General features: G+C 42.9%; 1 protein-coding gene across 1 annotated transcript in view; it reads right to left on the bottom strand.

Moving 5' to 3' along the window:
- VAT1L (vesicle amine transport 1 like) overlaps positions 1-3,230 on the bottom strand; it is a 55,633-nt gene extending 52,403 nt beyond the window's left edge. Inside the window, exon 1 of the mRNA XM_027729570.2 lies at positions 2,897-3,230. Within this exon, the coding sequence (XP_027585371.1) occupies positions 2,897-3,126 (230 nt within the window). The 5' untranslated portion in view covers positions 3,127-3,230. The remainder of the gene's footprint in view (positions 1-2,896) is intronic.
- Positions 3,231-19,393: the final 16,163 nt, after the last annotated feature.

Genomic DNA, 19,393 nt, shown 5'->3' with positions numbered 1-19,393 from the left:
GTGCTGCTTTTGATCTGTCTTTCTTATTTCACTGTAAAGCTCCACTGAAATGAAATGCCAACAATCATAAAAAAAAAAAAAAAGGAAAGGTTTAAAATTATCAGATCTCATGTTTTTTATCCAGGAACACCCATACTATATGATCAAGACACTGATAAAGTGTCCACTACTCTGTTACACTTAGGATTCCTTTTAACTGCTGCAGTTTTTGTAAAGTGCTGTTACCTCATAGAGTCAGAGGGTCACTTCTGCCTCATTCCTCATGATGCACATGTACAGTGGCACAAGGAAGAAATAATTATAAGAGAGAAAAGAAAAACACAGGGAGGTAATTACAGGGCACCATTCCTTATTCAAACCCCCATCTGAACTACTGCTTTGGTTTGTCTCATCGTTTAAACAATATGTATACTAATGCTCTGCTGCCTGCAAATTACAGTACAAACAAATACAGCAATTTCAACTGCTTCATCATTATCAATCAAAAATTGTTTCAGGAAATATACAAAGCTGTGACTCAGCTTGGACATCAATGGCTGTTCCATTTCTTAGTCACTGAACGAGGCTAACACATGACTCATCTCAGCTGACACATTTTCAATTGGATCATTGATATTCCAGACCTTCAAAGGAATTATTCATCTGGCTTAGTGCTAATAGCAACATATCCTCCATTTCTAGTACCATACTACAAAATGTGTACATACGACCTAAGTGGTTTTCATCCCCAGGGAATTCAGAGACCACACAAAACTTTCACTTTTTACTATTTATTGTGCAAGGTGCACATTGTTCTTAAAATAAAGATTATTTTTCTCCATCAATCTGTCAAGAAAAATAGTAATTATCTACAATGATGGTCAACTGCAAAGCTGATACAACGGAAAACATGACTTGTACCATGTATGGATGACCAGAGCAGCCCATTTTCAGTGTGCTCAGCACTGCATCCATCAACATGTGCACGCTGCCCTGGGCAAAGCCAACAGCTCTCTCACTCGGTCTCCCAGACTACAGCACAAGTCCATCATCATCCCGATCAATCTCCTGCATTTACAGGCTTGGGTCAAGAAGATTGGCAAATTGATTTTGCTTTGCTTGGAAGCACACTTTGGTGACCAGGTCACATTTCAAGCCCCGTGGTCGACTCCAGTCAGGAATGACAAGCAGATGCCATACAGCCTTCAGGCTCCCTCTGGCTCGAAGGGAAGCTTCCCAAACACACGTGGCATTGTGCAACCTGGCAGTTAACTAAGGAGCACTGATGTCGAACAGCACGTGTGCAACTCACACAGCTCACTACTGACACTGCAACCCTGGAGAGCAACGGCAGCTGTAGCAGAGCCGAATATTTCTGTTTTACAGCCAAGTGTTCTTGTGCAGGTAATTTGCTATTTGTGATACACACAGAGATACTGCTCTGATGAAAGCGGAATTCATACAGGCACTGGAGAGTGCTGTAAACCCCTCAGGCATTTAAAGGGATATGTCCAAGTACTCAGAACATTTTTAAGTTTTGCATGTTAACTTCTGTTAAACCAGTGGCTGAGAAAAAAACAGATCACTCAGCAAACAAGACAGACTGTTCTCAAATGGAATTACAGCCCTGCTTGATAGCAAAATGAGCTTCCCAGCAGCTACTACGCTACCATTCTTACGTTCATTTAGCACAGAATTTCTTGCTTTTCCCCGTGTGACCAGTGGAGAGAAAAAAAAAAGAGTGCAAAAAAATCTCAACCCTTTATTTATTAGTCCTTATTCAGATTGATGGATATCACAATAAGCAACACCTTGGTGTGGGGAATACTCACACAGGTCACAAATCTTATGATCCCTTTAAGTACACGATGAAAACCCAGTGTCTGAACAGGTCAAGACACTCAGTTACCTTAACCTACCAGCATATGCCAAGATCTGAGGCACATCCACTGGATACATCATTCAAAGGAAGCTTACTGCCCCACACCAGTGAAATTTTTAATGCAAGTTACTTCTGAAGTAAATAACTTGGCCTTCACCTTGGAATTTATCTTCCAGAAGCACCATGTTTTCACATAGCAGAAAAGGACAACAGAAGATACATCCCTGCCTAGGCAAAATTAATTCAGTCTTTGGTACACATCAAGTTGTGTAATAAGATCCTAATGTTGCTTCTTTCACTTAAAAGAATTAATCCCATTTTCGTGAAGGAACATGTGCACTAAGAACCTGCAATCTAGGACAAACAACAGTCTGCTGCGATTTTCTGGGAGTTTAAAAAAAAAGCCATCTAGGAAAGCTCGCTCAAGGATGCTGCCAGACCGCAGCCACTTGTCACCTGGGCACTAACACTGATAAGTTCTCCCGAGCTCCAGCCGCGCTGCCACACCAGCTCCAGAGAAAAAAGGATGGTGACCTAAGTGATTCCCAGCAGAAAAACAACAACCACTGTCAGAAGGGAAAGGGGGACGGGTGCCGAGCAATACACACAAGCTGCTATCCACATTTCTCAAAGAAAACAAATCCCTAAATGCATCTGGCCGGGTTTTTCCCCTCGTTTCTCCCAGCTAATACCGTGAAATTCAACAGCAATTTTTCCCCCTTCGCAGCTGCTGCTGAGCGCACACAGCCCCCTGCCTGGACCAGGGCGGCCCGAGCTGAGCACCGACCCGGGGGAAGGGACGGGGAGCAGCGGGAGCGGGGCTCCCCCCGCGGGGAAGCCACAGGTGAGGGAAGCTGGAGCGACAGCCGGGGGGCTGCGAGCCCGGGGATGGGCTGCGAGCCCGGGGATGCCCCGCGGCAGGAACACGCGGGACCCCCGCCCCGCTCCCCGCCCGGCCCCGCGGGGGTCCCGCACCGCGCCCGCCCCCCGCCACCGCCCGCGGGGGAAAAGAGAGGGCGAGGGGCGATACTGGACCAGGCTTTGACGCGGATCTTCAGCTCGCCCTCCTGCGGCTCCGGCATGGCTTTCTTGGACACGCGGAGCTTGTTGAGCCCGCCGAAGGCGGACAGCACCACGGCTCGCATCTCCTTCGCGTCCCCGGCGCGCAGGCTGCCGGCCGCGCCGCCCTCGGCCGCCTCCTTGCCGCCCTCCTTCTCGATCATCTGCTCCGTCTCCTCGGCTCGCTGCGCTCCCTCCTTGGCCATGGCGGGGCTGCGGCGGCTCCCGCGGTGCCGGCGCGGTGCGGAGCGGAATGGCCGCGGAGCGCCCGGGCCCGCCCGCCGCACTGCACCGGCTGCGCTGCGCCGTCCGCCCGCCCCCGCGGGGCCGCCGGGCCGGGGGCAGCGCCCCGCACCGCGCCCTGCGGTGCACAGGCACGGAGTCACGGAACGGGTGAGGCTGGGAGAGACCTCTGCGAGTCCAACTTGTGACCAAACGCCACCTTGTCGGCTGGAGCAGAGCACTGAGTGCCACGTCCAGTCTTTCCTCAAACACCTCCACGGGGATGGAGACTCCACCACCTCCCTGGGTAGTCCATTGCAATGTCTAATCTCCCCTTCTGTGAAGAAATTCCTCCTAGGGTCCAACCTAAATCTCCCCTGGTGCAGCTTTAGTACATCCTCTCTCCTGTCACTTGTTACCTCACCCGACCCACACCTGGCTACACCCCCCTTTCAGGTAGTTGTAGAGAGCCATAAGGTCACCCTTCTTCTCCAGGCTAAAGAGAAGAGCCTCCTCCTCTCCAGGCTAAACAACCCCATTGTCCCCTTAGGCCAGGGTACAGCCCAAAGCCCCCGGGAGCTGGGCGTGGGGGCAGGTGAAAGGCTGGCTGGTCACACCACCCACTCTGTCATTCCGTGGCATCATGGATTAAGTCTCCACTCGAGGTGCCCAGATCTTGAGCCTCACTGGGGAGCCTGGTGTGCAAAGTTGCTCCTTCCCCCTTCCTTGTCCTGGAGCTGTTCTTGGGGCCAAACCAATGAACACTTAGCATCAGAAAAATCATACATGAGGCAGCTGCCTCACGACTGATTCATGCACAGAAATACAAGCTTGAGACTCTGCTGTAATGCACTTTTAAGCCTTTATACTGCAGGTCTTTTTCTGTGATTGATGCCAGTCTCTGCTGTTCCTGTGGGGAGCTTAATCCTTTAATGGGAGCACAGGGCATAGGACACTCACCAGCCAGAGCTTCCAGGGACTGGCCTGGTTTGAAGCCCTAATGAGGCTCAGGCATCAGCCATTTAGCTCTGTGTTAATGATGGTCAGTGCCTGCAGCCTCACCTGCTGCAGGTGAGCCTGGATTTTGAGGGATTGCTAGTTGTGGTTCCATGGATGCTGACAGAGCGCCTGTTGAGTTTGGTATTAGACCCCTGCATCAGTTTGTTGATGGCCCCATGGTCTGAGTAAATCTGCTTCTCACATGCCTAAAATTATATATTTATGGAGTTTAAAAATTCATTGCACCATGCTCTGTGCATGGCAAGTGTTCCTGCAGACCTCTCTCTGGACACAGTTCTCCCACCAAGCCCCTTGCAGCAACTGAGTTCTTATTAAGAAGTTTCAAGACCTCTCTGACCACCATCTCTTTAGGCTGTGAATTTGTAGTGATCTGAGTTCATCACCAATATTCCCTAATTTCACTATATGCATTTATTTCATCTTGGGTCATGTATTCAGTGTTCAAGTAGTAAAAGGAAGCAAAAAACCTTGGAAATGTCTTAGCTATAGTGAGCAATGGAGTAAAATATTTTCATTCACATTAACAAAGTGAGATAGTGGAGGAATGGGTAGAGTTTACATATTCCTTTGTACTTTTTATATAACACTTTTGGTTTTTTTCTGTCTAGTCTCTTTGCAGACAAAGTATTTTTTAAAGGCTATTTCTGAGAATTTGTCATCTAAGCCTGTCATAAGTGAAGCAGTAAACAAATACCTGTTAGGAACAAGGGAGAAGGAGTACTAGCCTCAGGGAAGCTTCACTAGCTTTGTTATCTCAAGAAGCTCAAACAGATTTTATCAGAAGTGAACTCTGATGCCTTAAACACCTCTTACCTTGTCCTTAAGATATGTTTTGGACAAAGATTCAGAACCAGCTCATTAACACCATCAAGAATTTTCTGAGTGATGTGTTAAAGTGATGGCATCCACTTCATTCTAAGTAACTCTGTGGATGGATCAAACAGTTTTACAGGTCAGGAACCTTTTTTCCTTTCTTGCTCCCCTGGTAATACCATGAATATCCCTTCCCTGTTCCCTACACTTGGCTGATTCAGTGCTGTAACGGGGAATACAAAGTTCTGTCACTTTAGATCTGGCCATTTGAATGCATGACCAGGCGGGAAGCAGCTGAATAAAGAATAACATGCATTTGACTCCAGATGATTCACTCAGCTGGCATCTTGTTACAGTTCTAACTCAAATGAATGGTGAAGTGCAGAATGACTGGGGAAAGTAAAACAGATAACATATGGCAACTAAGTGACATCCAGAAAGATGAAGAGATTGCGGGACAGCTCACTCGCCTCACTCCAGCAGTCTGGGACAGCCAAAGAAGTGAATCTGGACCTTCAGACTATATTTGTTTTGCAATGGTTTGTGAGTCTTCTGATCAACTCTCCCCACAATGATTTAAAGCTATCTCTTGCTTTAAGTTACCCTTAGTCCTGAACCAAACGTAATTTATCCTAAGTACCTTCACCATGCACTGCTTGCAAGTCAAAATGTTGATGGATGGTTATGTCGTGGAAACACAATGTATGGCAGAACCAGCACTTGCACAGGTCAGTTGTGGCAACTGAGGTAACATGTAGCAGATATTTTTCCATAATCCCGACTCCATTATTTTGATTTAATTCATAACCACTCCTTTAAGAATATTAGATGATGCAGTACAGAAGATTACACTGAGATACAAAAGCAGGATTTATTCTCACAGTTGACTGTAAATTTAACCACTTTAGGAATAGGCTGTGGGATGGCCGTTCCTATCACTTGAGACTTCAGTAAAAGCACTCCAGTGGTGGCTTTCCACTGACTTCAGTGGCCACTGACTTAGACCTGTAAAAGTGAAAACACAGGGCTTGATTTGATGGATAGAGACAAATAATGTAATAGTAATGGACATGCTGTGAGAACCTAAACAGAAGGGAATCAAGAGTTCTTTTGTCACCATCTTCTTCTGCTGGCCAAGTTGGTGATATCTGTTCCTTGCAATAGTGATTTTCAAAATGCTGTGCAGAAAAGGAGGGAAATGGAAATAAATCCTGCATAAATCTTGACAGTTGCAGTCAACATCTCCTCCTCATTCAGATCCTTTATTTTCAGAACATAATCATTTGTTCTGCAAAAGAACATAGATTATATATATATTTTATATCTATATATCCCCCTATATATGACTATATCAGGGACAAATGGAGGGTTCAGGCCTGAATTTCATGGAGGGGAGCTGGCATTTAGGAGAAATCTAACTGTAGTATCACCATAGTTTTGGAATAAGTTACCAGAAGAAATTGAATTTGCTACGGGAAATACAGACTGTGTGGAAGGTCGATCAAAAACGTAGATGAAGTAAATGCAAGGTTTGATGCTGTGTGGAGATGAAACCAAACCAAACCAAACAACCCTTAGACCTTTGTGGAAAAGAACTATCCTGCACTTGAACTATCCTACGCTACTCCTAAAAGAACTATTCCACACTACTCATTATGTACTTTATATCACTTTTTTTTTGAAGAACAATGAGGTTTGTGTTCAAGAAGGACTTGATGTCATTGTATCAGTTTCTCTTCTTAGCAGGAACAACAAGTAAGACCCTGAATAATGGCTAATCACTTTGCTCAAAGGAAGTAACACATAAGTGGCAAAAACAAATCCTCACTTAGCGTGCATAATACTGCAGTTTTATCTCAGTAATTTTCTCTGAGGCATAAATCACATTTTGTCTTAGAGAATAAAGTATGAAAAACATTTTTTGAAGTTAAATTATGTATTTTTTCCCAACAGTTATAAATTCAATTAGTAATATCATATTGATATATGTTCTGGCTGCCTTAATGCATAATCAAGGCAGCTTTTAATACACTGAGTTCCAAAACATTGTTTTCTTTACAGTTTGCTGTTACAAAATTCTGTCTAGTGCAGAAAACAAATCCTCAGGACTCCTGTAACTTTTCAATCTTACTCAACATTTTCCTGGTACAGCTTTGTGTGCTATAAAACATTCATATTGCTTGACAGTAGATGCATCTTATGTTTTGCATGTTCAGAATACCTACTTCAGCTGTTGTTACACCCTATAGTTCACAACATCTCTTATCAATAGGAAAAAATTTTTAGTGACTTTTCTCACCTATATCCATGTGTAGAATGTATTAACAATGACAGACATTTCCAAAGGAATCTCTAAGAGTATAGGATGCTAGATTTATTTGTTTGGGCTTTTAAAAACAAGAGACCTTCATTTCCTAAGGTTAATTCCCATTAATATAATTGTTTTATTTTATTTTAGCCAGGGGCTTTCTCTTACTGGTGAAGCTGTGTATGAATCATAGCAGCAATGAAGCAATTCTCTGTTTATAGTCACTAAAAACAACAATACAGTTCCCTTCAGCAGTTAGACACAGTTTAAAGCTCCTCAGAATCATCAAAACTGATGAAAATGTGTTGCATTTTAAATTAAAGAGGAAAAGAACTGAAAGCATTCACACAGAATTTGGCAAGGCCAATATATACCAATATGATTTATCCTGTTCACTGCTCAGTTTTCGTAGTCCTTCATTGCTTTACCAATTGTCTTGTATAGAGATTGTGCTCAGTGATGGGTAAAACAGAAATTAAATAAATCATAGGTGATCAAGAAATAATACAATTTAGGAAAATTTAAATGGATTGTGGAATCTTTACATGATGGTGATGATAGTTGTGACATGCAGACCAAAATAAGCCCTTTTAACAAAGCTTCAGTTCTATATTTGTTCCTCGAGCTATAGTATCCGTTTGTTTGGCTGATGTGGTATAATGAAAAAATACTGTTTGGTATCTTCTCCTCCTGTTTATGCATTCCAGCACTTCTGTTGTGTTTTCTGAAAGCTCTGAGTATTTTTTACTCTGAAAAAATATTATTATATTGTTTTGGTAGTAAAATTGAAGTTCTGTGTTTCCTTTCATCGCTTAGCTGGGAAACGTGGGAAAAAAAGGTCAGAAAAAAATTGCAGAGGTGGATAGTAAATCACAAGGAGCAAAGTTACAGGAAATAAGTACATTGTCATTGCTTAAAAGTGTCACTCACAACAAGCAGACTGGCTACACTGTCCCACTCCATCATTTCAACTCTCCATGACTTGTTTCCCACGTTTTAAAGCTGAGTTGAGCCATGTTTACCTCGTATCAATAATAACTAGTAGTACACACAGTTCTCCTGTAGCACTGCACAAGTGCTAGGTAACCTTAGACTTTTTTTAGGATACTGCAATGCCATCCCTGAATTCCAACAGGTTCAAGACATTATTCATATGTTATTCTTTTAGGTAATTCACAGCAAAAGTAAAATATTTCCGCACGTGTTAAATCTCCTGTTGTAGGTCCTGTGGTCAGTAACTGGACTGGTCTGTATCTGGGGATACACATGTTTTATGTGCTTAATCATTCTGTGTGACTTTGAGCACTGAGAAGGAGTAATCCCCCTTGGCATTTTGACTCAGTTTGGTCTCAGTAATTATGGATCTGGAGTAACTTGTTAAAAGCGTGTGAAAAAATGTCTCTGAACTTTACAGCAGAGCTGAAGTGTGCAGAAGAATGAGAATTCAATGAATACTGAGAATAAGTTTGAAAAGCATGTCCAGTTATCAGACTGTTTATGTCCACTTGTTATCCACTGTTACAGTACCATGCACAATATCAGCAGGAGCATTGCTCTGTGAATGTCACCTTCCAGACTGATCACATATAATAACACATTGTATTTCTGATCAAAGTTACTTTCTACAAATTACCAAGCTATTTTGCCTTTTTGTGGCTCTTGTTTTTTTTTTCTTGTTAAGTATTTACATGTGTAATACAGGTAGCTCTTGGAAGGAAACAAAAGTGAGCTTTTATGTTTACCAAGCTGAGGTCTGCTTTGCCTGTTTCTGTAGTTACAGTTTAAGAGCATGTGACAGAAAGGTTGCTGCTCTGGGAGCAGGGATGCTTCTAGCTTGAATTTAAACTTGAAGGCATTGTACTAATTGTCAGCTCTTATGAGAGCTCTATCACTGCACAGAATTTCCACAGGATTTACAATACAAAGCACTCTCCTCTTCCCTCACAAGCTCTTGATGCAGCTTTCTGTGCTGCTCTGGTTGTGCACTCTGTGATGGGCCTTTTGCAGATATTCTTTAGCATAATTGTGTTTTCTATGGAGTGTTTTATCACGGTCTATTAACATTCTCTTTTCCTCAGTTCCACAGCTACTTACTGCTTTCTAACTCATTGATTTTAATAAACCAGCTGAGCATGCTGCTGTATTCTCTTCTACTCTCCCTGTATTCTCCTCTACTCTCCCTCCAGAGGAAAAAAATATTACCCATAACAACAAACATAAGCACCAGCCTTTCTGGAGACTGGTTTACTCTGAGCAGTCTTAAAATGCTAATGGAACTGTTCATTATAAAGCTTCTAGGTTAGCTCTCACTTGGCTGGCAGAAAGAGGGATTTTCACTGAATAAATGCATCTGAGTTTGCAGGCAAGGTTTAGAACCCGTATTCTGTTTTGCTGGGATGGAGTTATCTTTCTTCATAGCAGCTCATATGATGCCATGTTTTGGATTTATGACCCCAACAGTGCTGATAACACAGCAGTGTTTTTGTAATTGCTGAGCAGTGCTTACACAGTGCCAAGGCCTTTTCTGCTTCTCACACCACCCCACCGGGGTGGGGTGATAATGGCTGGGGGTGCACGGGGAGCTGGGAGGGGACACAGCTGGGACAGCTCACCCCAGGGGTGTCCTGTACCATATGGCATCTTGCTGAGCAATAAAGGCTGGGGGAAAGAAGGAGGGAGGGGGACATTTGGACTTATGGCTGTGGCACCACTCTCCTGGAAATGACTGAACATCTGCCTGCCTGGAAAGCAGGGAATAAATTCCTTATTTTCCTTTGCTTGCATATTGTGAAGCTCTGCTTCACTTACTAATCTGTCTTTATCTGAACTCATGAGTTTTCTCAGTTTTGCCCTTCCAATTCTCTGCCCCACCCCACCGCAGGGGAGAGAGGGAGCAACTGTGAGGGGCTTACCTGCCTGTCAGAGGTGATCTACAACACAAGCAAAAAGACAGCTGTCTTATTTTTATAGTCATTTTAATAGGGAAACTGATAAATAAGGAAACAGGACTCAAAAATCTTAATGCCTTTTTCACCTAGAGAAGTAATTCCTTATTTTATAGTTAAGCATACTAGTGAATACTTTGGGTAAGCTTTTACTATTGATAATGGCACTGTACCAAATATTTATAATGAAAAGGCTGAGAGAATTGGGATTGTTCTGCCTGAAGAAGAGAAGCTTTGGGGTGCCCTAATTTCAGCCTTCCAGTGCCTGAAGGGAGCCCACAAGAAAGATGGAGAGGGACTATTTACAAGGGCCTGGAGTGACAGGACAAGGGGGAATGGCTTCACACTGAGAGAGGGCAAATTTAGATTGGATATTAGGAAGAAATTCTTCCCTGTGAGGGTGGGGAGGCCCTGGCACAGGTTGCCCAGAGAAGCTGTGGCTGCCCCATCCCTACAAGTGCCCAGGGCCAGGTTGGACAGGGCTTGGAGCGACCTGGGCTGGTGGAAGGTGTCCCTGCCCATGGCAGGGGGTGGAATGAGATGAGCTTTAAAGTCCCTTACAACCCAAACAGTTTTGTAGTTCTATGATTCTATGACTCAGTAATTTATTTATTGCATCTGTAGGTGTATTGCACTGTACTGAAAGATAACATAAAAAAATAATTGTAGTCTGAAATGGAACCATTTGCTGACAGCAGTGTTACTACACAGGAGGACTGACTGTGCCATTCTGTTTTTTATCCCGTCCCAGCGTGGGCTCACTGCCTGGTGCACAGTGCCAGTTCACACAGCAAGGTGAGGTATTTCTGTTTTTCATTCTAGTTTGTGCAAACTGGGGAGCTGGGCCGTAACCCACAAAAGGCTGGCTCTGCGATCATCAAAAATTTACACCATTTATACATTTTAGCAAACAAGGGCATCAGTATTCATTGGCTACAAGTTACCTAGTTCTCCTATTAATTAGCATTCTACCTTCTGTTGGTTAACTGATTTGCTGGCTTCTCATGCTAATCAGTTCATATGCTCAGTCTTTCTCCCCCTGCAATCTCCTACCTTAAAGGTACTGGAATTACCCTCTGCCCCGTCGGGGCTGATTTCAGCACAGTTGCTGAGCTGGCTTTGTTAGTTTCTTTCTTATCTTGGGAGTCCTGCCAAGTGTCCTTGTGGCCCATAAATTCTGCATTCTCTGTGCCCATTATCAGTAGCACATCCTTCTTCCCAAGCTTTGTTAACCTCCCCCGGGTCTGAGATCGTTGAAGCATGTCAAGACCTAAACCTTAACAAGGCAGTTCTACCAACAACTAGTTTATCTTTCTAACAGCTGGGCATCACTTAGGGGCTTTGAAGAAGTCCTGGTGTAATTTCCAGTGTGCTTTTCAATAATAATCAGCTAAATGTCATATAAAGATGATTTCTGGAGACAATATCAAGGTAAACACCACACAGCAAACCTTCCTAGGTGCAACCAAGACAAATGATTCTTCAGTGCTCCAGTCTTTTGAGAAATCAGATCTGGTCCAATAGATTCCATGATTTGTAAGTGCATTTGGAAATTTGGGGCGGGAGGGACAGTCAGGAGATGAGAGCCCATAGAGCATTCTCACACTTCTTTCACTGAGGCAAAGTTTGTGCTTTGAGGGACATCTTAGTAGCAGGGTAGGATGTGGTTGTAGACTCAAGGTAGACAACACATCGTGTTGCATAAGGGAAGCATTCAATTCTTCTCCCTCTAGAAATTCTGCAGATGGATTAGAATGCCTGTGAACTATCAGGAACAAGTATTCAGATAAGGTATTAAAACATGAATGGCAAACTTGGCCACAGTGGACATTGTTAAAGGGCTTCAAAGTCCTGATGAAATGATCTTCTATGTGGAAGTTTTAGACCATACCCACTATCTCCCTGTCTGACCTAACACAATTAGATATCAATGTAAACCATAATTTTCTCGATTTTTTTGTCCAGTCTAAGAAAACCTGCAAGAAAATTTGGGCACTCTGGATAAATCTTTTTCTTTCAGGGTAAAATGGAAGGGCCACAAATATTTCCTGAGCATGCAGTTTGATTTCCCCTCACTTTGAGATAATTTCATATCTAAAGCCTAGCTGGTTGATACATCAGATGATTTAAAGTAAAATTTGAAACCATTTTAGGCAAGAGTTTGGAATGCAGCCAAGAGTCTCTTTGTAAAATCACAGTACAAGGTGGACTACACAAGTGCTGGCATTTGCCTTACTCTTTAAAGAAATAATTCAAAATCCAGTTTATATCTACAGTCAAAAATAAAAGTCAGGAAGTGAAGTCAGGACAAAGGAAATTGAGGTTTCTAGGGAAATGGGTATTTTGCACTATAAAAATAGAAAAGCTCCTTTTTTTAACATAATAAAAATATACAGAAACTTTTCTGCTTGATGTTTTAACCATGAGCTAAGCAATGTCCTTTCATGGTAGGTAACCAGCCAGCATCTCTCTTTAAATGTGGAGATGCTGACTAGTATCTGGAATCTCAGGTGGAGAAGGGGGATTGTGTTACCAGATCAGATCCAAATACCAATACTATCTTGGTTAAGCTGCAGCATCAGAATTATTTCTGCTGAATGTCACCCAAGTTTCCTCAAAGACCTTGAAATCAGAGGGATTGACAGGCATGTGCAGTCCAAAAAGGAATTTTTGTAATAAGAGGCTGGACCTTTTGTCATCTTGAAGTCACCTCCTTCGTAGCAAGATGGAAAAAGGCTTGCCCTACTTTCAAGTTTTTAACTGAAGGGTTTAATTTCTCCAGTTTAGAAAAGATAAAGCTATTGTTGGGTTAATCAAGTTAAAAGAGGAGCAATTATTAGCTAGGTTCAGAAAAGATGAACAGTGCTCCAGGAAGTTAACCTTGCAGGGTATTTCTCTTATTTTAACAAGGTGGTGGCAGGGGTGTTGAGCTTCCTATATTTTGAGAGAGAAGTGTGGGTAGGAACACGAAGAAATGAAGGGAGAAGGCAGTGCCCCACAGACACACCTAAGCTAAAGAATCTGGTATCAGCTCATGGGAAGCAGGTACATCAAAAGAGAAATCTGTGTGAAGCCCTTCAGAAAGGTTTGTGGGTTACTTCTGAAAGTGTATGCCCTATCCAAATAGAACATTCCTTCAAGACAGGCAGGAATTCTTTGAAATAGCAGGATGAGTGTTCAGTGGTCTGAGGTACTGTGATCCATCAGGGACACAGAACAATACTTCCTTCAGTGATGCCCCAGCTCCAGGGCTACTGAGACTGAGCTCTGCAGGAGATTTCAAAAGCTCTGCAGAAACAACTGAACAGCACAACCTACCAGCAAACTTCCTGCATGACCAGACAGCCGTGAACTGTCACCAAAGCCCTCCTCAGACAAAAATACAGAGCCAAGTCTTGCTGAATTTTAGAGGAAACTGCCAACAATTTTAGCAAAGATTCTGACGGACAGTTACAGTGATCACAGCCCACTCTGCTGGTGAGCAACATCAGAAATAGAACAACTGGAGTTAAAAGGCAGGAGGTCATTTTAACCATTGAAACAAGAGAAAATGGAGGCCTTTAATTGGAAAACTGTGACAAAGACACATCAGTGTCGAAAACAGTGACAGCACATTACCCCCATCCTACAGTGCTGCAGTGCAAGAACAGGTTCCTGCCAGGCTCTGATAGGTGTGCTCAAGCACCTCAGGCAGGAGCTGGGTTTCTTTGCCAGAATGGAGAACAGGAGATTCCTTCATCAGGAAAAAGCCATTCTGAGAGGGTTAGTGCAGCCTACTGGCAGCATATCCTTATCCTGAACACATGTGCTCCTTGACAGGATTACAAGATACGCTTATGATACATCCCTGACAATAACTCCCCTTTATCATCGCTCTCTCTGTTGAATTGTGCCATCTAAGCAAGAAGTGCTCGTGCAGTAGATCCTGTAATACCCCAGGCAATGTGTTCCTGATGCCTGAATCACAACCTACACAACATGGCTATGCTGCTGGTTGGTGACAGTGCTTAAAACAACCCCTGAGTCACAACTTCCAGTTCTCCTCTTACTGATTTAGGCCTGTGATTGATATCATGTCTTGCTGAGTTACTTCCTATCATCTGAGCTGCAGTAATGGATTTTGCACATCCACAGATCACCTAATCTGTGAGGTGAATCTCTTTTTCAACCAGACCACAGAGCAGGGTAGGAAAAGCACATTATCATTCCACAGGAAGATTAGCTGTCAGGAACTAACTAACTATAAATCAAGCTGCAACTCACAAAGACAAAGTTTCCAGCAGTTTCAGGCATTCTCACTTCCCTCTTGCTCATTCCCACAGACCCTTGCAAGGTGTTGCCTCTTCAGCTAGGCTGGCCCAGCCCCTGATGTGGCCACACTGACACACCAGGGAACTGCCAGGGCTTAAAACACCCCAGTGTCAACTGTGGGAAATAAACATCTATGCAGCAAGAACTTACAGGAACACTTTCAATACTTTTTCACTCAGTGATCTCTTTCCCAGAGTTTTTCATTTCCCGGGCGGTACCAAAGACCCTCTTGCATACAATGTGTCACCTTATGTGCCAAGTTGGGGACAAATAATTCAATATGGGATTCCTGTTGTTAAATACTTCCTGCTCTCTGCAGTCACAAAGGTACATTCAGCCAGGGGTGGGCCTGATGCTGCTGCTGCAGCTCTTCCTCTCCCTTCTGGACACTTTCCCATCAATCAGTGGGATTTCAAACTCCAGGGAGGAGCCTCAGTAAGGTGCACTCCCAAAGACAAGGGTAGTCTAAAGTGAAAAATCACTGCCCTAACTCGTGCCACTTTGCTTCTGATTTTAACAAGAGAAGCATCCCCACAAACACCCATTTTTGCATGCTCTCTACCTCCAGCCTTAAGCTGAACTCAGTAACTTAGCAGTGGTGACTCAGTATTAACAGGTGAGTCTTGCCTCCCCTCCATTAAAACTACACTTTAATACTGGTTCTAGGTAGACTAAACAAGAGTTGTACTTTTTTTGGTGTAAAGCATAATGGTTTATGCAGAGTCATCAGGTGCCAAGGACAACCTATACACTGTAGCAGTTCAGATGAAGCAGTTGCCACGACAACTCAATTAAGTAAATCAACATACCTGTTTGCAGCAGCAGCTCATGTCCTCTGCATCATCTGTACCTCCACACAGACCATATGTGCCAGGGAATCTGTCCCTCACCCCTTTGCCTCTCCTCCTCCCCTCCCAACCAGGGGAAATGAGGTACCACCCAGTACTGCTCACTCCCAGCTGGAATCTGACAGGAGTGTAGCTGCTTCTGACAGTGCAGAAATCTGGGTCAACTCATTGTCATCTTCCTTTTCCTCCCACTCCTCCCCAGCCTCCCCTTGATGTTGGCTGAATAGGTTCGCCTTTCAGGAATTGTCTTCTAGCTCTGCTCTAATTAAAGGCAAAAAAAGGACAGTTTGGGGGTAAATACACAATAAACTACCTGCTTGCCCATAAAATCCGTTTGTACACAAAGAACTAGGACAATCAAATAGCACAGCCAGCCCGAGGTTGTCTTTAGATCAGCAGGTTTTGGCAATGCATGGTCTTTTAGAAATATGTACCATAGCAACTTAAGTTACTCATATAGCTTCAGCCACCAGAGAGCTCTGGAGTAACTGACATATCTGAGTCAATGCTTAGGTCACAACTAAGTTTAATTGCCTTTTCTACAAAAGGAATGTAACATTTCTCCATAAAGGAGTAACTGTTCTATCTCCCTCAAAACACAAAGCCTGAAGGAACAGAATAGATAAACCCCAAGGGTTCCTTATTAGAAAGCTGTTGAGGTTACTGGAGGTTGAGGCCCTAAATGCAATATAAAACCCAGATAACACCCACCTGCAATCCCTGAGCATCAATGGCCTTTCTTAATCTTTGGCAGCATCTATTTTTGTGTTCCATTTTTTACCCTCTATATATTTACACCCTCTATACAGAGGGTGTAAATTTAAACCCCAGTAACAATCCTCCCCAAAACCCCACATAAAGCTTAAATAGTGTATTCTCAAAGGATAACATCTCACTATCACATTCCTGGGCTGTGAGATTTAAGCAGAAAATGATGGATGAACTAAGTCAGCAATTTAGGAGAATAGACAGATGTTATAACTGGTTTTGAGGTGCATCATCCCATTGTACTACTGTGAAAACATGAAGCCTAAGGATCCAGTCTATCTTCTCAGGCACATATACCTGAAATTCAATAGAAAGTGGCAAATTGAAGAAATTCAGTCCACAGAAGGTTTAATTATACAGAGTGGAAATAAAAGACTGATGATTATTCTGAAGAATTTCAGAAATGTTACTAGAAACTGTGAGAAGTTTTGGGTTTGTTGCCCAGGCTGGTGGAAAGGAATTGGGTGTTCCTCTGCTTGGTCTGCCTTTGCAAGGTAGCCCAGGAGCCCGTGATGGCTAAAAGACACTGAAATCTGGGCAAGTGTAATGGGACTTATGCTGACAGGAGCTGGGAGAACACCTGGATTACCAATTCAGGATTCAGGCAGAGCTCTGGTCCTGTTTATCTCATCAGTCTCACTGCGTGCAACGAGAACTTCTCCAAGCTTTTGAATAAAACACATTTTTGTTCAGAATAAAGCCAGAATTCCCCATGCCTGCTTTTCTAATGGATAACTCCACACAGCAGACGAATCATCAGTATCTCTGGAACTAATTTCCAGCAGCTGCAGATCTGACTCACAGCACCTAAATGAAACTGAAATTTCTTTATATCCCGAGCTCCACAATACGTCTGCAGGAACCATATGACTGCCCACCACACAACGTTGTGAACCATCTGTCTCTCCTGCTTAATAAGCCTTAATGTTTAATAAGTAAATTAAATATTTAACATTTACAGAAATCAGGCTGCAGGTTGCGCAGTCGCCAAATGCAAAATGGCCAACAGAACACACACAGCTGCATGTCTGCCTCTGTGGATGGAGCTGAGGAACTCTTCTGACGCCAGACACTTTCTGATATGAGTATTTCTTAATGAGCAACTTTCAAGAGCAGAAAGTCTTCCTATTCTTTTGGGAGAAAGGGCGCTTGTGTATTAAGTAGGGCCTCTGGACACAAATGCAGGTATTAAAAAATGGGATCAATAGTTCAAGCAACTAAACTTTTTTTCCCCTTCTTCCATCCTTCTCCGCTTGTCTCTTTAAATTCTAAATTTACTTCTTTTTCTTCATGTTAACACTCACAACATAAAATGGTAAAAAGGCTCACCTAAAACTTTTCAGCTTGGAGGTCTCTGAATAACCAGCTCAGATGTACAAGACAACTTGGAGGATGTCAAAAGAACTTTCTTACTCACAGACAGGACCCAAGACACTTATCTAAGTGTGGCCTGTTAGCAAGATTAGATACTAGCCCTCAGATGTGATAGCTGGGCAAGAATCTAACAGTGCTACTCCATAAAGTCTTACTGGTGCATTTATTTTGACTGATGCTCTTAAATTCAGAGCAAGGCTTTACGTAGTACATAGATCAGTGTGGTAATCAGCTATCTTCAGTCAAAGCTGGGTAAATACCACAGCAAATTCTATGCATTAGAATCAGTGTTGCAGTTTTAAATAACAGGAATATATCTGGAAGACAGGTCTCAGACCAAAGATATTTTTTCCTTTCCTTGCTTGTGGTCAGTGACGTGATGCTGAGGAGATCTATAGCTACAGTCCTGTTCTGCACAGCTGTACATCCTCTGTCTGGATAACCCTCTCTCTCCTGCCCCACAGAGCACAGCACCCACTCTAAGGTAGCTCTAACCAGGTGGTACCTTTTCCTTGCAGCCTTCTAGAGCTCCTCCCAGGCTGACAGGCTCTCACAGATCCAGAGGCTTCGATCAGAGCAGCTGCCTTTTAGCCCTTTTCAGCCTGATGGCTGTAGAGAATGTGCTCCATCCACTGCACACACCTTTTTCCTTTTCCTAAAGTAAGGAACAACTTGATGCCAGGTGTATAAGATCAACTTCCTTTCTTTCAACGGTATTCCCAGTTTTTCAAATAGCAGTGGGCCTTCATTTACATCTGTTATTAATTCATCAGTGCTTTTGTAGTTAACAGTTAATAGTTGAAATCCACAAATAATGAATTCTGTAGAGCTCCATTTTTAGCAAAGAAACCTGGCAATGAACTATAGCAATCCCATTTTATTCATTTTGCTTCCCATAAATATCTGTGAATCAGTACTGTAGATGATCTAAAAAGATGTTGCTCTTGGATTTAAAATTACACTCAGTATTTTAAGAACAACTAACAATATATTCTAAACAAAGGCTTCTTTAAAAGTACTGATTTATTAAGTAGAACTATTAATAGCACCTGTTACACAAATTCTAAGAAATAATTGAAAGATACAAGATAAAATGTGACTGAGATAATATGTGTTATCAGTTAAATTAGGTATGCAGTATAAACTAAGGCCTCAGAGGATGTACTTTGGAACAGCTATGGTAAGGTCAATGAAATTGCTGTGATTTATGCAACTACAGATCTGCAGCAATTAAATGATGAGAAAAATAAAATGGTTTCATTAATTTTATCCAAATAGAGAATAAATAAACACTATTTAGGTGTTCTGTTTGTCAACCCCTTTTCTACAGGTGTTTGTTTCTATGTACAAATCCATCTATGTAAAAATCCATCTCAATAGAGATTTACATCACTATGTCCATAATTTTTTGAACTTATACAGAACCCTTTGCCTGGAATTATTCATATTCATGTCAACAATTGGATATGTGCTCTTATGGGGGCTCTGGAGGAGCATTACAATCTACACAAATTTAGCTGTTCTCTGAACAGCAGTTCCTGTTCAGAGAAAAGCTAGCACTTCACCACAACAGCCATAGCATAAAAATATTTTAGAGCAGCTGTGCTGGTGGTCAAACACTGCAGCAGCTGCAGAATGAATGCCAGGGGTGTCTCTTCCAAGGCCAGGTTGGACGGGGCTTGGAGCAACCAACTGGAAGGTGTCCCTGCCCAGGGCAAGGGTGGAACAAGATGAGCTTTATGGTCCTTTCCAAAGCAAACCTTCCTGTCAGCCTGTTAACTTTGATACAATATATGTCCAAATGTAATATAGTGGAGATCAAGACAGACAAACAGCCATGACTGGACAGTCTGAAGGATTAGAG

The sequence above is a fragment of the Pipra filicauda genome, unplaced genomic scaffold (assembly GCF_003945595.2).
Source record: "Pipra filicauda isolate LSUMZ 115617 unplaced genomic scaffold, ASM394559v2 scaffold501_size416358_pilon, whole genome shotgun sequence".
Taxonomy (NCBI): domain Eukaryota; kingdom Metazoa; phylum Chordata; class Aves; order Passeriformes; family Pipridae; genus Pipra; species Pipra filicauda.
This window is presented reverse-complemented; position numbering and strand designations above follow the sequence as displayed.